The sequence below is a fragment of the Phascolarctos cinereus genome, unplaced genomic scaffold, assembly GCF_003287225.1.
Source record: "Phascolarctos cinereus isolate Bilbo 61053 unplaced genomic scaffold, phaCin_HiC Scaffold_1;HRSCAF=81, whole genome shotgun sequence".
NCBI classification, from domain to species: domain Eukaryota; kingdom Metazoa; phylum Chordata; class Mammalia; order Diprotodontia; family Phascolarctidae; genus Phascolarctos; species Phascolarctos cinereus.
In genome coordinates, this window is record NW_027555514.1 from 233,984,303 (window position 1) to 234,004,490 (window position 20,188).

General features: G+C 35.5%; 1 protein-coding gene across 1 annotated transcript in view; it reads left to right on the forward strand.

Annotated features, from left to right (window-relative positions):
- Nucleotides 1-20,188, forward strand: part of MDM2 (MDM2 proto-oncogene) — a 29,892-nt gene that overhangs the window by 6,021 nt on the left and 3,683 nt on the right. The window contains 7 exon segments of the mRNA XM_020990225.2: nucleotides 20-153; nucleotides 1,272-1,321; nucleotides 4,508-4,575; nucleotides 4,698-4,791; nucleotides 6,697-6,857; nucleotides 17,563-17,706; nucleotides 18,173-18,250. Of these exon segments, the coding sequence (XP_020845884.1) occupies nucleotides 20-153; nucleotides 1,272-1,321; nucleotides 4,508-4,575; nucleotides 4,698-4,791; nucleotides 6,697-6,857; nucleotides 17,563-17,706; nucleotides 18,173-18,250 (729 nt within the window).

A 20,188-nucleotide genomic window follows, 5' to 3' on the forward strand; every position in this document is an offset into this window, starting at 1 on the left:
AATTTCATTTCTATTTCAGGTTTTATTCTATCTTGGCCAATATATTATGTCAAAACAATTATATGATAAAAAGCAACAGCACATTGTCTATTGTTCAGATGACCTTCTTGGAGATCTGTTTGGGGTACCAAGCTTCTCTGTGAAAGAGCACAGGTAAGCTGTTTCTGTTGACTTCATTTAAAAATCTGGTTATGACTTTAGGTTTGTTTTTGTTTTTTTAACCTGTAAGGTAATCTTTTTTTAGTGAAAGGTTTTCTAGAATTATGTATCTTGCTAAATGTCATGAGATAGTTTTAATTAGAAACTTGTGTTGTCTTATGAAAAATTCTGAAATTTAATTCTTCAGCTCTGTATTTTTGTTTTTTCAAATGCATTATTCCTTCTGTACCATCACAAGTCACTGCTTACTAATGCTGTAAATGCTTATGTCTTAGCTACTTTCAAAAATGCCTATTTCCCTTTCTGACATGCTACTGTGAAACTCTTGTTCTGATGTCTAAATGGAACATAGAGACAGTGTTTTCTTGTAGAGTTGGAATTCATTATCTTGTTCGTGATTTCTGACATGTTAAGTTGTTAGGTAATGTTTGATAGTATAGCTCCTGTTGTGTACAGTTTAATTTTTAAGTGATTTCTGACCAGAAGTTTCATATATAGAAGGAGATTGAACATTCAAGAAAATTACTGACTAGGAAAATGGAAGCAAATAGAAACACTTTAGCAGGCAAATAGCTGGTAATGCTAATTTTCCTTCTCTTTTGGGAACTAGAAATAATATGTAATAATGACATACATGGTAATCACCATGTGCCTAGTTGCTTAAGTGATCATTGGTTCTTTTGTAGATGTTAAACTCATAGAAAAAGAACATCAAGTGACTAGCCTAAGGTTAACGATAAAGTAGAAACAAATAAAATTCCTTTGTAGATTGGATTCTTCTTCTCTGTCAGAAAGGTTGCATTTTTTCCTTGTTTTGACAAATCTAGAAGAAACAATGTTAAGAAGGGTATAGTTCTCTAAATCCTCAGGACTCATAAAATTGTCTCCTTTATTGGCTTACTTTAGGACTAATTAAGAGAGGTCAGTTCTTTATATAGCTTTGAACCTTGTCAGTTCTGTGCTAAATTGGCCCTCATATTTTGATTCAGTTTGAGACTGTTTAATAGCATAACCCCTTAAATTTTTGGTTTTATCAATTTGAATTCAACTACTGTGCAGATTTTCCGTTACAGATGTATTTTTTTTATTCCCCCACCTCATCCCCCTCCAAGGAGATTATATGCAATGATTTCTAGAAACTTGATAGCAGTCAATCAACAAGGTAAGTTGATTTTGAAAGAATTCCAAAGTATTTTTTTAAATTGTTTACACTCCAGCATTTTATAACTATTTTTCATTAAATGCTGCATTAATTATGTGGAGTAGTAGTTTTAATAATTTAATGGAACAGTACAGAGAAACCGTAATTTTTTATGTAGTACTATATAGCTTCTAATTTAGTTTCATAATAAATGAACTTTAATATTCCTTAGTATAAATTTAAAATTAGCTCAGACATTCATTAAGTTGGAGATTATTGATTTATTTTGAAAGCTGGATGATTTAGAAGTCCTCAGTTTACAGAGGTAATCAACATAGCCAGAACTTAAACACTGAAAAGTGGATCTCATGTCCTGGTTAGTAGTACATTACTTTTTATCAGTGGTCCTGGGTGAGACCATTGGATAAGGATGTATCTTTTTGGTACACCAGCAGAGTACCACGTAGATGATCGTGTCTGGGTAAATGATAGCTTGCTTCTTTGTCTGAGTACGTGGTTCTGTTTCAGCATAGCCTTGATAATTCAAGGTTTTCCCTTGTCTAAGCAGTCTCAGTTATCCTAAGCATACTCCTGGAGACCAGGTTGGTTTTAGGACTGACTAGGAATTAGGAATCACTAAGCTTGAATGTCTGCCCCATAGCTGCTTCCCAGCCTCTACCTTGAACTCCCTATCCAGAAGAAACCAAAGCCCCTTCCCAGGTCATCTCAAGACACAGCTGCAAGATAAGACATGCTCTGTGTTCAGTTAAAATCACCAAATATTAAGCACACTGTGTAAAAAGAAGGGCATTGGGGGAGGCTCTGAGCATACAAAGATGATAATAATTGACATCTTTATATAATGCTTCAGTGATTAAAAAGAACCTTAAATACTGTATGTCATTTAAACCTCAAAACAACTCTGGGTATGGTCTTTGACCATTAAGTCTGACAGGTTAATGACTTGCCCAGGACCGCACTCTACTTAGTGGCAAAAACAGGATTTGAACTTATGTCTTCCTGACTCCAGTTCCAGTTCTCTGTTGTGCCATGCTGTGTATACCTTTGGGACTTATAGGTTACCCAGGGATTACTTTTGACTGGGTCTGCCCGTTTCATTAAGGCTGGTCTGGAACTAGACTTTTCTGGAGTTTGGGAAGAGAGATCATTTTCTTTCTTTTTTCCTTTTTTTTTTTTTTGCTAGGCAATGAGGTAAAGTGACTTTGCCCAGGGTCACACAGCTAGTAAATATCAAGTGTCTGAGGCTGGATTAAGAGAGATGATTTTCACATATATATTTGCCTATATATTGTCCTTGTGCCCAGACTCTTTGCAGCTCTAATGTAGAAGAAGCTATGGTGAACTCTCCATATAACTGTTGATGGCTTTATAGCTATCAATTTTATTTTTCATTTTCGAAGAAAATGTAGGTTGTTAGTACTATCCTCCACTGCTGGCAAATTGGGTGGAATAGTTATAGAAGTTAAATGAAACTGTGGGCATGTGACTTCTCTAGATGAGGGGATCTCCGATTCCCTGAAGCAAAGAGAATTTAGACATTAAGTCCTTAAGTCTTGTATAGGGAGAGGAAATTACTTTGAAATCAATCTTAATTTGGAGGGCAAGGATTTTTTTTGGCTAATGAAATTGATGTGAGCCCCTTGGGTGTAAAATGTGGATTTCCTTTCAGTTTTGAGTCCTTAAAAGCAGGCTAGTTTTTTGCTCTCAGCCTAGAACATTTCTGAAATTCCACAGGGCTTAGAAATGGAGGAAGTAAGAAGACTACTTTACCTTTGATTTTCTAGACAAGCTGTTACAGATAGCTCACTGAAGCTGTGGTCATAAGATTGTAGACTTAGAGCTGGAAGGGACCACAGAGACTGTTGAGTCCCTCTCATTTTGCAAGTGAGGAAACTCAGGCCCAAGGAGGTGCAATGGCTTACTTAGGGTCACAATGGCACAAGCAGTATTTGTACTGAAGTCCTCTGACTTTAAACCTGGCACTCTTCTCACTGTACTACAGTACTTTATCTGTTAACCTTATTCCTGCCTTATAATACAGTCTTTTTACTTAAATAACTTTGAAAAACTTCAGTAAAATTGTCACTCAAAACAGACTTGTTGGTTACGTATGCTTGGGCCTAATCTTATTTATAAAATGTCAGAAACTTTACTTTAAAATTAAAATTTGAGTATTAAGCTGCTAAATTTATTTTGAATTATGTGAATCTTAGTTAATGATTTCCTAAATTTCCACAGTTATCATATCTTCTTTTTTGTTTGTTTTAAGTCAGACCCTGAATGTTATCTCCAAGTTCTTTCTATGGAGCAACCTGGACCTCCAGCAGCCACTGTCCCCTTTCCCCAGAGTTTCTCCTACTTTCCATCTTCCCAAACTTCCCTTTTTTGCAGCCCGAGGTCTCTCCCCAGATCCTCTGATTACTGTCATGGCTGAAGGGTCCAGTATTGCCTATATGTGGGTAAAGTAGCCATCCATCTATCCTCACCCTTCAATTATCTGAAAGAAAGTTAGAATAGATATTTGTGGTACTATCTCCTAATACCAGAATTAAAAATAATTATTATGCTGTGTAATATAATTTTTAGAGCCATTTCCATCTATCAAACCAAAATATATTTAATACATTAAATAGCTTAGTATTTGGAATGGTGTTTCTCTTGTTTTGAGGTATATCGCTAATAATTTTTAAAGCCTTTATAGGGAGCTATAGAAATTGTGTCTTCAGATGTTATTTTCTGTGTTCTTAAATATTCTTTTTGTTTTCTAAAACAAAAATATGTAAAATCATGCTCATGTAGAAGGCTGTTTCACTCCATGTTTGTGTTAATTAATAGTAATGACTGACACTTAAAATGTGTCATGTATTATCTCATTTAACCTTTCAACATTGTGAGGTAGGTACTGTATATACTATTATCCCCATTTAAGAGAAGAAGAAACAGGTTTAGAGAGGTTAAATAACTTTCCCATGGTCATACAGCCTCCAAAACTTAACCCAAAATCTTAACTGAATTCTTAATTTCCAAATTTTTAGGGGAAAAAATGCTATTTTAAAGAAATGTATCTATGCCAGCTATTAGGAGCATATTTGGCAAGGATTTCAGCTGCCTAAGAGATTCATGTCTTGCAATTCCCAATTAAATAATAATATTTTTTAAACAACTAATTTATATTTTTTTCTTTAGAATTTGCTAGTCCAAATACATCTACGAATGAAACCAGGTGTCAGCTTGAAATCGGAAGTGTTCAAAAGGTGATCTTTAAACTTTCATATTCTACTGCAGTAATTCTTTTACATCATAAATTGTTTGACTTCTGTGTGACTGGTATTCTTAAGCTTAGTATTTATCTTGTATCTTTGTGTTGAATGCTTAGGAATCTATGCAAGAATTGCAGGAAGAGAAACCATCACCAAATCTGAATTCTAGACCAACTACCTCATCTAGAAGGAGAACGCATAGTGAAACAGGTATATAGTAATATTTAACTTTTAAATATTTAACTTTTAAAATTTTGCTTTATTCCTCCCTTGAAATTAACTTTTATATCGATGGTGATTGATTTATTGATAATTGCTGGAAGAATTTTTTTGTTTGTTAAGTGAGTAGGTCTCTGAGTTCTTTCTTTTCGTTCTCTGTTTATATGATACGTGCTCATTTATTTAACGCTGGCCAGTTATTTTCTTTAAATTCTTTCCAGTTTTTTTCCCATTAATATGTTTTAATTTTACTGCAGTACATCTTAAGGTAGTTTTTACCACTTGACAGGTAACTTTTCATTTGAGAAAATGAAAAATAAGATATCTTTGGATAGAAATGTAAAAGGAGAAAATTACTTAGAAATGTGTCAAATCACAAATATGCTTATATTTGTGTATTTATGTTTCATTGATTTTTGTACTTCTGTTAGTAAAAAAAATTTGAGCACACACCCTCAATATAGTACATCGGCATAAAAATTACATGGAGCTTTTGCACTAATATGTTATATACACTATAAAAACACAAAAATAGAAGTTGAAGTATGACAGGTAAAGGACAGTAGTTAAACTTTTTATTAAGGGTATGTAAATTTGTAATATTTTTAGTGAGAGCAATTGAATATATGCTTTATTATCTTTGAAAATCCTGATAATTCAAGGTTTATCATTAACATCATTAATGATAATGGATGGAAATCCATTATTTCAAAGGATTTTGATTGACTTTCTGTCTGATTTAATTACATTTCATTGTATTGCTATTTTTATCTCATAATATTGTTGATGAAGAGCTATTAGGAGTAAGAGAAATGGCAGCCCTACCATATTCTTGTTCGTTTGTGCTCATACATTATTAATGTTATCTTCAATCCATAACTTCTTTCCAAGAGTCTTTTTAAGCCACTTATCTATTTTGCGAGCGTTAGGGTAGATAAACCTAGATAATACAGTAAATCCACTTAACCAGGAAACCAAACTGTAACATGTTGTAATATGCTGAAAGCAAATAAATGAATTCAGGCACCATTCTCAATGCTTTTGTGTGATATTTCTCCTACTATTCCCTTAGAATATCTCACGTTAGTCATCTTATGTGACCCATCTGAGTGAGGGTATTGGTACTAAGCTGTTTATTAAATGTTACCAAAGCTTGATATTGCTTTTTTAAGATTAAAAATAAATGTAGGAGTTTTAACATTTTATTTTTACATCTCAGTGGTTTGTTTTGTGCAGACAAGTCATAGCAGTCACTGGCAACTGTCTTGGCTTTTTTTAAGTCATAGAGTTAATCTTTTGTTTAAAAGTAGCTTTCACTTAGATTGATATATCCTGCTGAAGAAATAGGATTCTGAAATTGAATGATTAAAGCCACTTTGGCAGTAAGGTTTTTTTTTTCTTTCTTGAGATACCAATGATAAAAGTTCATATTCTAGAATACCTTATTTATCAACATACAGAGGACTGTAAAGAAGAAAACCTCTTTGTGAATTTTATAAATTATTATGGCTTTTCATTTATTCATTCATTCATTCATTTATTTATTTGTTTAGGCGATTGAGGTTAAGTGACTTACCCTGGGTCACACAGCTAGTAAGTATCAAGTGTTTGGTCTGAGGCCGGATTTGAACTTAGGTCCTCCTGACTTCAGGGCCAGTGCTGTATCCACTGTGCCACCTAGCTGCCCCTATTATGACTTTTTAAAAGACTCATTTAGAGATGTTTAGGTAGATGTTTCTTTTCAAAAGTGTTTGTATGTCACTGTTACATTTTAGTCCATACACCTGTAATTTTAACTTTGTGGTGAAAAAAGTTTCAATATAAATGCACACAGCATTTCTAGATTATTACAATTGTATAAATTAACAGTTTTTTCTTTTCTTTTTCCATACAAAGAAGAAAATTCGGATGAACTGCCTGGTGAAAGACACAGAAAACGTCATAAGTCAGATAGTATTTCCCTTACATTTGATGAAAGCTGTGCTTTATGTGTCATAAGTGAGATATGCTGTGAACGAAGCAGTAGCGGTGACTCAACAGAAATCCCTTCAAGTCCGGTAATCATTGTTTGTTAAAATAGATTAGTTATCTTGTCAGCAGAAATGTAGGTAAAGGGGGTTTGAAAGAAACTCTTATGAAGGTTGAGTATGAGCTTCTAAACTTGTAATAAGATTTTCCCTTTAAGGGAAGCAGCTGTATAATAACATCAGCTTATTAGAAGTAGTCTTGAGGGTGGAGAGTTGGAGATTTGATGATAAAATGAATACTAAATGTGATGAAAGATATTTTAGAAAATCAAGCTTACATGGGTTTTAGGAACTTGTAGCAATTCCGTTCTAATAATTGGAAGAGTTGCAAAAACAAGGTCAGGACCCTCCAAATTTCATTAACCTAGATATATGTAGCTCTTCATAGGGATCTGAGCACCTTAGCTGGTATGTTTCCTAGTGTTTTCAACTACTAGAATGTGCATATTTTCTTGGAAAGCTTAGTCATAATTTAAGGCAATACCTTTATGTTTCGACCACCAGCAAGTAAGTCATTGTCAGTGTAGTAGGTTTGGAAGTGAAAAAAAAAAGCAATTTAACTGGATGGAGGGAAATACAGATTTGACATTATTATGTATGACAGAACAGTGTCAGTCTTCTTGGTTTCTATTTAAATCCAACAGACATTTTATTAAGTACCTACTGTGTCTTCAGCACTGTGGGAGATGATGGCAAAGATGTAAATCATGGCTTTGGTTTCCACTTTATCCAATTTATCCATCTATCTGGAGGCCAGTGTCTTTTATCTTTGAAGTTAGCTATATTATTTCAACTGTTTTCCTAGCTAACTCACTGTGTGAGCGGTTATAAGTATCCTTGACAATATATTTTATACTACTTCTCAAAGGACCATAGAGTGAAAGTTGAAAGGTAACTTAGAGATCCTCTAGTCTAACTTCTTCCCAGATCATGAATTCTGTTTCTAATATGCCTAATCCATTGATCATTCAGCCAAAGTGAAGATTTTCCCTGATGGAAAACCTGTTGGTTTTTAGGTTGGCCCATTTCACTTTTGGATATTCTCTTTAGGAGATTTCGTTTGTACTGAAATTATCCCTCTGTAATTTTTATCATTTGGTCTTTAGGGTGCCAAGCAAAACAATTATGATCTTGCCTCCACATGACAATGCTTCACGTGTTCGAAGATTATCATATCCCCTATTAAATGTTATCTTTTCTAGGCTAAACTATTTCTTATCTCCTTTAATGAAATCAGTAATGATTTAGAGTATTCCTCCTATGAATCTATACTCCTGGTTGAATATTAACTTTTCACCATTCCTTCAAAAAATGTACCCAGAACTAGATATAATACTCCCAATATAGTCTGACATTCCTATCATAGTATAATGTAATTATCACCTCCTTGTGTGGTGGGACACTTCATTCTTTTTTTTTTTGGTAGCCTTAACCTGTGATCTTATTATATTAAAGTCCCAGATGAGGAGACTTCCTTTACTAATGCAAATTAGCAACTGTTCCATAGCTTAAAGTCTTATGGAATTGCTTATGGCTCTAAGTTTTGAGACCAGCTCTGTCTGCTACTGATTCTTAAGCTGGTATCCATGGATCCATCCATGGATAAATTTTAGGTTGTCTGTGAACTTAGATGGGGGGAAAATTACATCTTTATTTTCACAAATTTCTATATGAAATTTAGCATTTCTTTTAATTACTTAAAAACATTCTTCCGAGAAGAGGTCCATGGGTTTTACTAGACTACCAGGGGTGGGAGGGCATGATATAAAAAGGTTAAGAACTCCTTCATTGTAACATGCTACCTCTCATTGGATACTTCTACTCCCTTCTCTGAGAGCAGGTAGTTTTTATGAGTTATTTTTCTGTTCTTCAACTGGTCTGTTAGGACTCAGAGCCTTGGTTAGTCTGTTGGAATTTGGAGCCCTCATTGCTTTATTAAAACTCAGGAACCGGGGCAGCTAGGTGGCCCAGTGGACAGAGCACTGGCCCTGAAGTCAGGAGTACCCGAGTTCAAATCCGGCCTCAGACACATAAAACTAGCTGTGTGACCCTGGGCAAGTCACTTAACCCCATTGCCTAGCCAAAAAAAAAAAAAGCCCAAACCAAAAAACCTCAGGAACCTGGGCTCAGAATTTATCTATTTGAACTTGGATCCCGAAATTCTACCCCCCACTTTCAGGGGCAGGTCTTGTGAGAAAGAGGAAAGGGCTGTAGATTATTGGTTTACATTAAGCCTGCCAGAGGTCCTTTTTACTCCTAGATTTAGGTCATTTTTACTCCTAAATTACCTGGGTCAGAACTGAGAGAAGGGAAGATTGGGGGCTAATTTCAAGAGTAAATGGGGATTTAATCTGGGCATTGTGAAAACATTATCAGGAGGAGAAGGGACTTGGTGGGCCATTTGGAGAAAGGGGATAGCAACTGAGGGAAGAATCCATTTGCAATAGTAAAGAGATAAACCAGATCCCTTGACTTGAGATTAAGGACTACAGCTGAATTGTTTTGAATAATGGCTTTTATTGATTCTTATTTTTTACATCACTACCATTTCAGTTTATATTTCCTCTTCCCTTCCAACATATATACACAGTGAACCCTTCCTTGCAACAAAGAAAAATAGGTAAACAAAACCCACTGTCAACAGCTATTTATGACAGTATTCTACGTCATTCCAAACCCACAGTTCCTTATCTTCTCAGAGAAAGAAGAGAAATATATTTATTTTCCCCTCGGGAAGGGGAGAGGCCAGTGTTGCTCATTAGATTTTCAGTGTTTGGCTTTGTTTTAGTGTGGTTTCAATTTACATTGTTTATCATTTGTATATATTGTTTTTTGGGCAGCTAGGTGACATAGTGGATAGGGTGCCAGGCCTGGAGTTAGGAAGATTTATCTTCCTGAGTTCAAATTTGGCCCCAGACACTTACTAGCTGTGTGATCCTGGGCAAGTCACTTAACCCTGTTTGCCTCAGTTTCCTCATCTGTAAAATGATGTGGAGAAGGAAATGGCAAACCACTCCAGTGTCTCTGCCAGGAAAACCCCAAATGGAATCATGAAGAATAGGACACGACTGAAGAACAGCAATTTTTTATTTTCCTGGTTCTGCTTACTTCATATTAGTCTAGTGTTTTTTCTCTAAATTTCTCATGTTTATTGTTTTTTATCCTACAATAATATTTTATGTTCATAGACCACAATGTGTTCAACTCTTTCCTAAGTTAATGGGCACCCGCTATATTTCCAGTTTTTGTAACCACAAAAAGTGTTGCTATGATTGTTTTTGTATATGTGAGAAGTGTTTATCTTTTTTTTCCTCCCTGGGACTATACTTTAAGCATTGGCATCTCTGAGTCAGAGATTATGAGCACCTAGGAGACTTTTTCCCCTCCGTAATTCTGGAACGGTTGGACTAGTTTACAGGTTCAACAACAGTGTATTCATGTACCTGTCTTCCCCAAAGATCCTCCAACGTTGACTATTTTCATCTTTTGTTACAATGATTTGCTGAGTATGAGATGAAACTGCAGAATTGTTTTAATTTGCATTTCTGTTTTTAATAGTGATTTGCAACATGTTTTTTGTATGCTTGTCCACGGTTTGTAATTCTTTTGAAAACTTGATATCCTTTGACCACTTAACTATTGGGGAACAGTTCTTTATCTTTAGTTAATTTGTGATTATGATGATGATAATAGTAACTTGCATTTATGTAGTGCTTTAAGGTTTGCAAAACATCTTAAAGACATCTCATTTTTATGAAATATTTAATACAATGGATTTCTCCTTTGATAACTTCCCTTCTTACTCATAATCATTGTTTTATGATTCAGAACCATTTGGTATCTATCACTGATTGGTGTTAAAACAGACTTTTGCATCATTAAGCAATTTAGAACCACTGAGCACATACATGATCTTGTTTTCTGAGTGTAATCCATCCCAGTGTCATCCCTACTCAATCCATGCCCAAGCTCACTCTCCCTCTGGTACACCTATCGTACAAACGCTGGCAAACTTATTTGATCGGCCATCTGGCATTGTCTAGACAATATTTTAATCCACTATTTTTTCTGGTTGTGGATGGTTAGACCAGTCTCATGTTGCTGTGGGTTTTTGAAGTTTTGTGTGGTGTTCCTGGGGATGATGCAAAAAGTACAGAGTCATCTGATTAGAAGCATTTGGCTAGGCTTGTAATTGATAAAGAATCCTTTGTTCAGACTTTATGTAACAGTACATTTTTCATGATGTCTTGTTTGCTGTTAGTAATCATTGAACATTATCCCTGTAGTTACATCTACCTTGGAGTCTTATGTGATTTTGATATGTGCCTCCCCGATATGCATCTGAGGAGACTGTTCAAGTCTGTGTTTGTTTTTTTTAATTAAGTCAAATTCTTCTTTTAAATCACTGAATAATAGCCAGGCATGTTGGTGCACATCTATAATCCTTGCTACTGGGGTAGGCTGATGGATCCCCTTGAGTTCGGGAGTTCTGAGCTGCTGTATGGCTGAAGCTAATTGTGTGTGCTAAATCCAGCACCAGGTTGGTAAGCCTTTGGGAATGGAAGACCATCAGGCTGCCTAAAGAGGAGCAAACTGGCCCAGGTCATAGACGGAGCAGAGTGAAGCTTCCTAACAGTCAGTTTTGGATCAGGCTTGTTTAGTGGCTGCTGTATGTTCTCCATCTTGGACTGGTTGAGGAGACCCACTCTCCAAAGAAGAAAAATCAGTGAATAATAAATAGTGGAGTATTGCATTCTCTGTATCTTTGAGTCAATGGAGTTGACTGTAAAGTTGTGGTCTTTTGTAGAAAATTGTCTAAGAAAATAACACTTTTATGGTTTTTGTTGAGGTTACTGTTGATGTGAGCATGGACCATTGTGACCATTTGCATAAATGGGGTGCTGGTTGCTGCTGTCTTCTCAGTTCCCTCCTTTCCTTCCTTCCCCTACCTATTTTTGTTTTTTGATTTTTTTCAGGGTGGGGTAAAAGCAAAATCCATAACTTTTTCAGTCTTTAGGAATCTTCACCTCTTTTGGTTATCTTGCTAATTGATCCTTGAGTGTTGTAGAAATTTGTTTCCTGTAGCATGGATTTCTTCTGTATCTAATTGGCCAATTCCAATAGCTCCCAACTTCTACAATTGCCAGTTCTTCACAGAGTTCATTGTATACAAAGCCTGAATATGGTGATTTCATATCTTTTTTCATGGGAATGATATACTACCATAAAAAATCCTCACAATTCTGCTATTTTAAAATTCTGTTTGATTTCCATCTGGTTTTATCTGCACATTCATTCAGGATGAACTGGCCTGATCTGGATCTCATAGCATCTTTGTTGGATTGTTTCCTTAACAGCTTTTTATTGTTTGTGAGGTAATACTGTTTGTAGTTTCCCCACAATTTTCTGTAGTTTTATAATTGAGCTTGTATTCAACCCGTATTGCCCTTGGCTGCCATATGTTAACTTGCCAATGAGGTGTAGTGTTTGTTGGTTGAGGTGATTTCTGGGCTTTTATTTTTCCTTTCACTTTTTTGTTGTGATGACTGTTTTACAAGAGTTAAAATAATAGGAAATGGGATTAGCAGACTTCTGTGAAGATGGAGGAGTAAAAGGTCAATGGAGTACCTTTCTTCTAAATATCCTAAAAATCTTCTGTCAATAAATGCCCCAAAAAGAGAGAAACAACTCATTTTTGAAGAAAAAAATTTTGGAGGAAAAATTCGAGGCTTGAACAAACATGAGAGGAGGTTCTAATACAATCAAAACAAATTCAAGAGTAGAGGCATAAACACCAGACAAAAATATGTGTAATACAAAATAGAAGCGTTAATCTTTTTAGGACACGATAGGTATTGGAACAGTGGACATAGTCAAGAAATTCAAGGAAGAAATGGATTTGAGAAAAATACCATGGGACAAAGAGGAACTAAATGAGAACTTTGAATATCTTTTCTGAGATTCCTGAAACAACAGCTTAGGAATATCTGAAGAAAAGGTGAAATTTAAAAAATAGAATTACTTCCCTGGAGGACAAAACTGAAGAAATCGAGAAAGGGAAACATACTCAGAAAATGTCACAACTGGACAAAGACTTAGAACAGTTGGATAAATTGAATCGGGAAGACAGAACAAAGAAAAAGAATTTTAGAATAGTCAAGGTTTGTGGAAACTTGGAAGGAAATAACATGACATATCCTGGGAAATTATATAGGGAAATTTGAATATATTGAAAAAGAAGGACAGGTTATAATCAACAAGAAGGGTTAATCCCAATGTCATCTTACCTACATACATCATTGTCAAACTTCACGACTGCCATAATGAGGGGATGATTTTGCAAGTAACTGAGAAGAGCATCTCATGCCAGAAAAACTAAGTTTGAGTTATAAAAGTTTTTCTACCAAAAGAAAAAGGACAGAATCTGAAACATTTTATTTCTAAAAAAAACTATAAAATTTCATACCAAAACCAGTTTAGCTTTCCATTTTTGCTAAGTTTCTAATGCAGTCTGTTTGAAGACAAAAAGATGGTCATTAAGAATCTCCGGGAATTTCAAGGATTTGTGGAGGAGAGAGCCAGTCTTAAGGCAGCTTTCCAACAAGAAGGCAGATCATCATCAAGGTATGAAAACCAAAGTGAGTTTTACAATTTAACTCAATGTAATCACCATAGGGAGATAGTAAACCATAGAATGATGTAAACAAAAACATTTTGAGTTCTAGGGGTGAGGGAGGAGGGAAGAAGAGAAATTGATTATAAGCATCAAAGATGAAGAAAATGGAGAATGAGCAGCAAAGAGAATAGGAGGAATGGAGAAAGGGTAAGCAGTCTTAATAACCAACTCAAAGGGGAGGGATAGGACATTTGAATCTTTAGAAAACTAGTAGTAGAACTTGAAGAGAGCCTTGTTTAGTATGATTGTTGTGTATTAAGGTTGGAATAGGATTGAAGTGAAATAAGGACAATTTTATCCCTTTTACCAAAATGGCAAAATAGGATTATGAACAGGCCAGAATTGAGCTGAGAGGTTGGGCTGGAAATGGTGATAGCCTATTTCTTAAGTCTCCTTTTTATGTTTTGGGTTTGTAGGAGCTACTGTAATTGTATGCAGTGTCTATGCCTTTATCCTTCTTATTTGGTGCTTACTTCAGCCTCTGCTTTATTTGGTCAGTGATTCCACAGACAGTTGATTTGATGTGATTTGTTTCCTGTCTGTTGAGAAATGGCAGATTTAAATTTTTAATGTTTCTTGCTTGCCCTGTTTAGTGCCTTCTAGCTCTTCTAAATGACTGTACTTATGATTTATGAGGATTTTTAGGAGTCTGTTTTCACTTTGGCTGTTGATTTCTTGATCATAAGCCATAATGGCTAGTATAGTTTTCAGTCTGTACCCCAGTGTTCACTTGTGTATTAAAGTTGTTGAATTTCAAAGTATATATTGATTTAGCTTGAGGAACATTGTTGTCAAGTTCTTCAGTAGAGTTTCTCTACTACTCTCTGTAGTAGATATTGAGACATAAGCTAGTTATCTTCATGGTGGTAAATTTGCTTATGTTTATTTTAAGAATCTTTTAATTAAAAAAGAATCTTTTGAAATTATTTTGAGCATACAATGAAACCAAAACAGCCAGCATTTTTATTCATTTCCTCTAAGAGTAAAACCTGTGAGCTGCTGATCCATTTAGTTGTGACCTCTTTTATATATTCTATTAATGTTTATAATTAGAATGTCAAAATGGTTGTATTCCATTTGTTGGGCATTAGACATAAAGCATACATTTTTCTTGCCAGATTGAGATTCTGCCCTTTTTGACCTATGCCAAAAGAAGTCACTTAGGCAACATAATTAGGAAATGCCTGCCTGCTTTCAGAGAGATAGTGAATTAAATGCATGTCTTTTTAAACCTTTCCCTTTTAAAATGCTTTATAAATTGTAAAAGCCGAGTCGCAGCAGAGTATATGAGAAATAATACTCATAAACTGTTGCAAAACTCTATAGATTTAAAAGGTGTACACAGAGTTCTTTAATGGTTAGCTTTTTAAAATCTTTTTGAATAAAAAGATATAAGGATGTTCTTTCCTTCTGGTTCTTTGTTACTAAAAGTAGTGCCATAAAAATTTTTGTATGTATGTGTGTACACACACACACACACACACACACACACACACACACACACACACACACACACAAGAATTGGAAACTTGATTCCTGTCAGTGTAATTGGTATATGTAGCACCCACCTTATAGCTGAGATACTTCACTTCAGCCAGCATAGAAAAAAAATATAGTTTGACATCTAAGAATCCCCTTATGATTCTGGCAGTGATTAAGTACGGTAATCCAGTTTCCAACTTGACATGTTCATATATTTAAAGTGTTTTTCCATTCCCAGGAAAAGCAGGTTGTGCTGATCTAACAAGGTGGGTGCTAGCAGGGGAGAAACAACAAACTCATCCTAGTTTGAGTTTGGTCACTGCTAATTCTCCTTTAACAAGCAGTCAGCTGTCAGTCATATATAGACCAGTCTCCTGAGAAGCACTTCTCTTATTTAAGATTTCTTAATTCTTGCTTTCTCTTAGCGAGAACTTAGGAAATAATTGTAAATGTTCTGCTGCCCATCTTCACTTCTGTGCTCCAAATCAAAGTAGAGCGTAGCGGCATTCTTTCTTTGTCACGCATTGAAAGCTTCCCTTCCACCCCCAGAATTTGCAGTGTAGAAAAGGGGCTAGAATTAAATTGCCAAAAATGCTTTATTCTCTTAACTAAGAAAGGGCTAAAATTTTCTCAATGTGCAAGAAGTTTAAAAAGATTATTCCTCAGACTCTTTTGTATGGATGCATACACGAAATTTGTAATCTGGCTAGAATCATTTTTGTCAGGGAAAAATTAGAAGTGAATTCTAACTCAATTCTAACTCCAATTCTAACTTGTATAATACAGTGATTAAAAAGTGTAGGGGAGAAGAGGAGGAAAGTCTTTATTTGAGGGAAGGGTGGTGACTTCATTGGTTGGAATTCTTCCCCAAGCTAGAGAAATTGGCATCAATCCTATTGGCTACTGACCTGGCGGTCCTAACCCACTGTACTTAGGACTGGAGCTCTACAAACCTGGCACTAGTTTCATAAGTGCCAGTGCTATATTATTGAGTTGTATAGCTACTGGTGCCATAAGCAGCCTGTTACAAATGAAGAATGTGGACTTCTATTAGCATAATTAGAAACTTGTCCATGTAATTTTTCCATGTAAATATAGCTTCTAGAGTCTCTCCAACCACATTTGGATGATTGCCTAAAGAAGTGGTGTGTTGAAAACAACCACCCCTTCCACCTCTACCTGCTTTGGGATACAGGAGCATCAGCTAGGGACTGGCTGATCGTCTCATTGAAGTGTGATCTTTAAGTGTGATCTTTGCATTTTCTGTGCAAAGATCCAAAATCCATAGGAAGTTGTGCTGGTTAATGAGTGTCATATAGTTTCCATCAGTCTTTTCAATAAGGTGTTACTTGTATTTTTTCATAGTTCATAGAATTTAGAAGCAGGAAGGGACCTTAGAAATATTTTAGTAGACCTCTTATTACAGATGAGGAGACTGAAACCTAAGCAGTTAAGTAATTGGCCTAAGGTCACTCAAGTATTAATGACTGACCTAAGATTCAAACTCAGATTTTCTGACTCTTAATTTTTTATACTAAACCATGTGACTAGATCTCATTCCACAATAAGGTCTTTGTCACACCTGCCTTGTTAAACAAATTTAATAAAAATGAATCTGAGGCTCAGAGTCCCAAAAAACCCATCTTTAAACCCTATCTTGTACAAGACATGTCTTTCCTGATTCCTGAAAGTCTCAGAGATAGTTAGGAAAGGCAGTTGTCTCAAAATTGAGAACCTTTAGGATTTTTTATGAATAGTGTCAATCTAGATTATTTTACATAACCAGTTTGTATTTGCTGGGCAAGCTGTCTGGTAAGTGCTAGAATTATGTAAATCGGACTATTCTTCTGCCTCTCCAAATTCAACGTGTAATCCTATTTATTAAACTGTTAAAGTTTATATTTTTAAGTGAGCAGATTAAATACCAAGTATGCGCAAGTCATGTGCTAGTTCTGTGGGGGAGGGAAGAAAGTATGAAGGACAGTCTTTGTCCTCAAATATGTAATCTCTTGGGAAAATAAGATATTATACCTATGAAAAGTGAATAAGAAGTAGAGCATTGAGACCAAATGGATAATTCAGACAGTAAGTTACAGTAATTCACAGGAGACAGATCTTTTTTTTTTTTTGAGACAGATCATTTTCAAATGTGTGATTGGGAAGGATTCCCAGGAATATGGAACTTGAGCTGGCCCTCAAGAACTGAAAGAGTGGGATGTGATTAGGGAGGAAAGTGAGGGGAGGGAGCATTCTGAACAGGAGGAAAGGTTACAGCAAAGGCTTGGAGGTAGGGTCAGCCTGCCTGGAGTGGATGATTCATTTTGAGGTTATCAAGTGTAAGAGCAGTTTTAAACAGTAGCGTTATTGAAGGCTTGGAATGCCAGGATAAAGAATGTAGGTATTGACCCACTTTGTGTAAGGAAATGACATAAAGTATTTTAGGAAGAATTAGTCTGATGATGTGCTGATTGGATTTTAAGGTGGGGGTGAAGATTGGATAAAAACTAAGGGAGAACAAGTAAGGAGTTACGGATTATTTTTTTTTGCTTGAGTTAAAATTCCTTTTCTTTTGTTTAGGATATTGATACTGGTGTGTTAAGTGAAAATTCAGATGATTCAGTTTCAGACCAATTCAGTGTTGAGTTTGAAGTTGAGTCTATTGATTCAGAAGATTATAGTCACAATGAAGAAGGACAAGAGCTTACAGATGAAGATGATGAGGTGGGTTTTTAAAAAAAAAACACCTACCTACTTAACAAATAAGTAAAGTGTTTTCCATGTTTAGTGTCTTCTGTACAGCAAATTGAAATTTTAATTCCAATTTTTGAATGTAATGGGGTTCTTTTAAAATTCCTGAAATTTCTTTACTTGTTTATCATCCATCATGTGTAGAAAAAACCCTCACATTTATTGTACTTGTAAGGATACCAATATATTTACCTTGTAACTGTGAGAGGAACGTAGCACCAGTAATATCATTCCCATTTTGGTAAAGTTTAAAAAGGTGAAATTACTTGCCCTTGGCTCACTGATCTGGACTCTCTACTGTGCACCAATGCTGTGCTTCTCTGTGGTTGTGAGTCAGTTCTTCATTTTCAGAACATAACTTATATTAAATCTCGGGAACTTTCCTAGATAAAATGAAGTAATAGATTTGTATTAATGGAGTTGTTGGGCCTTGTTTTAGATATACCAGGTAACTGTGTATCAGGCAGAGGAGAGTGACACAGACTCGTTTGATGAAGACCCTGAAATATCCTTAGCTGTAAGTATAAAATTCTGATTTCCTGTGCTACCAAAAAAAAATTACAATGAGATGTGAATTTAAGGTTAGGGTTAGAAAAATGTATCCATGTAAGAAATTTGTAAAATTTTACTTTATTTTTAACATTACAATGTTCATTAATGACTTAAGGCTGTTATCTCTTGCTGCATATTTGTTGTTTATTGGAATGTAATTAAATTGTTTTTCTTAAATGCTCACTTTTTTGTCACACACTTATAGGATTTTCCTGTTCGTTAATTAACTGATATTGAGAAAGATTTTGTTAATTAAATAGTAGTGTTTTAACTTCTTGGTTAATATTACTGCTACTTTTTCCTTCTAAGAATAATTTAGTAGAAAGTAGATTTTCGTATGCTAAATAGGAGAAGAGATTATAAAGTCAGGTATACACTATAGGGGCACCTGTGTTTACCTGACTTTAAATACTCTCTTTGTATTTAGAATAAGAAAAAAGGATAAATGGAGAAGATGGCCTCGTCACTATATGCTGAGGTTAGGATGTCAGGGGGAAGACACAGTACTCTGTTAGTATCCTTGTGCCGGGAGACTTCTAAGGAAGGTAGGCCCCATGGTGAGCTTAGGGGAGGATGTGAGCAAGCAAGTTGAGAAGGCTTGGATGAATTGTGATGTGTTTTCTGTTATAGGGAATGTCCAGATCATTGAGATCACAGGTCTGTTTGAGAATTATAAAAACACAATAATAATGTGTGGCTTAAAAAGATAAATTGCCTTGTAATGTTGGAAAACAAAAACTATTTTATAACATTCTTTTATGACTTCTATTTTAATATTAAAAGATAGCATTATAGACACTGGGCATGCTTGATTTTGTTAGATGATGTGCTTTAAAGTAATCACCTAGCCCATTGGTGTCAGATTGAAAATAGGGACCACTGATCTGTACATCAGGCTCCCCGGAGGCTACGTATTGACTTAGTTTTAAAATGTAACATTATCTCTGTTTCATTGTATTTATTTATTTGGTAACATTTCCCAGGTACATTTTAATCTGGTTCAGGGAGTACTTGGGGGTGTTGTAGCGCACCCCGAGCTGTGTGTTTGACATCTCTGGTCTAGTCTCTAAACTTGATTGATCAGAGAGTTTTGCTTTCAGCCACCAGTTATGACTGCATTTGACATTGTTTGCATCGTTCTGTCCTAATCTGAGCCTTATTGGTTTGTTAGTGACACAGGGTTCAGGTTTTTCTTGTTCTTTTAATTTACATTGTTGTCGTTGTATGTGTGGTTCTACTTAGCTCTCCGCATCATTTCGTTCAGTTCTTCCCAAGTTATTCTCATAGTTACTATTTCTTACTGTGCAATGCTATTCTGTTACATTCATATACTACAGTTTAGTCATTCTCCATTCAATGAACACTCATTTTGTTCTTTGCTATCACAAAAAGTGCCGAATATGAATCTAAATATTGATCACCCGACTTTTCCACCTGTATCTCATGCTATTTCCCTTTATGGACTCAATGCTGCAGCTAAACAAGATTATTTAGTGTCTCTTGAATGTGCCTTGTACTTCATTGACTTTGTTCAAGCCGTTTCTTGTGCCTGGCATGTTTATCTAGCTAAGTGGTTCAGTAACTAGAGCATTGGACCAGGAGTCAGGAGTATCTGAGTTTAGATCCAGGTTCAGCCACTTCATAGTGTGTGTGACCTTGGGCAAATCGCTGCTTGCCTCAGTTTTCCCCTACTTTAAAATGGGGATAATAATAGCACCTACCTCAGGGTTGTTGTGAGGATTAAATGAGGTTAATATTTGTAGAGTGCTTGGCACAACTCCTGGCATATAGTAGGTGCTGTATAAATGCTTATTCTCTTCCTTTCCCTCCTCCTCACTTTTGAGTTCCTGCCCATCCTTTACAATCCAGTTTAGATGCTTCCTCATTCATAAAGCTTTTCCTA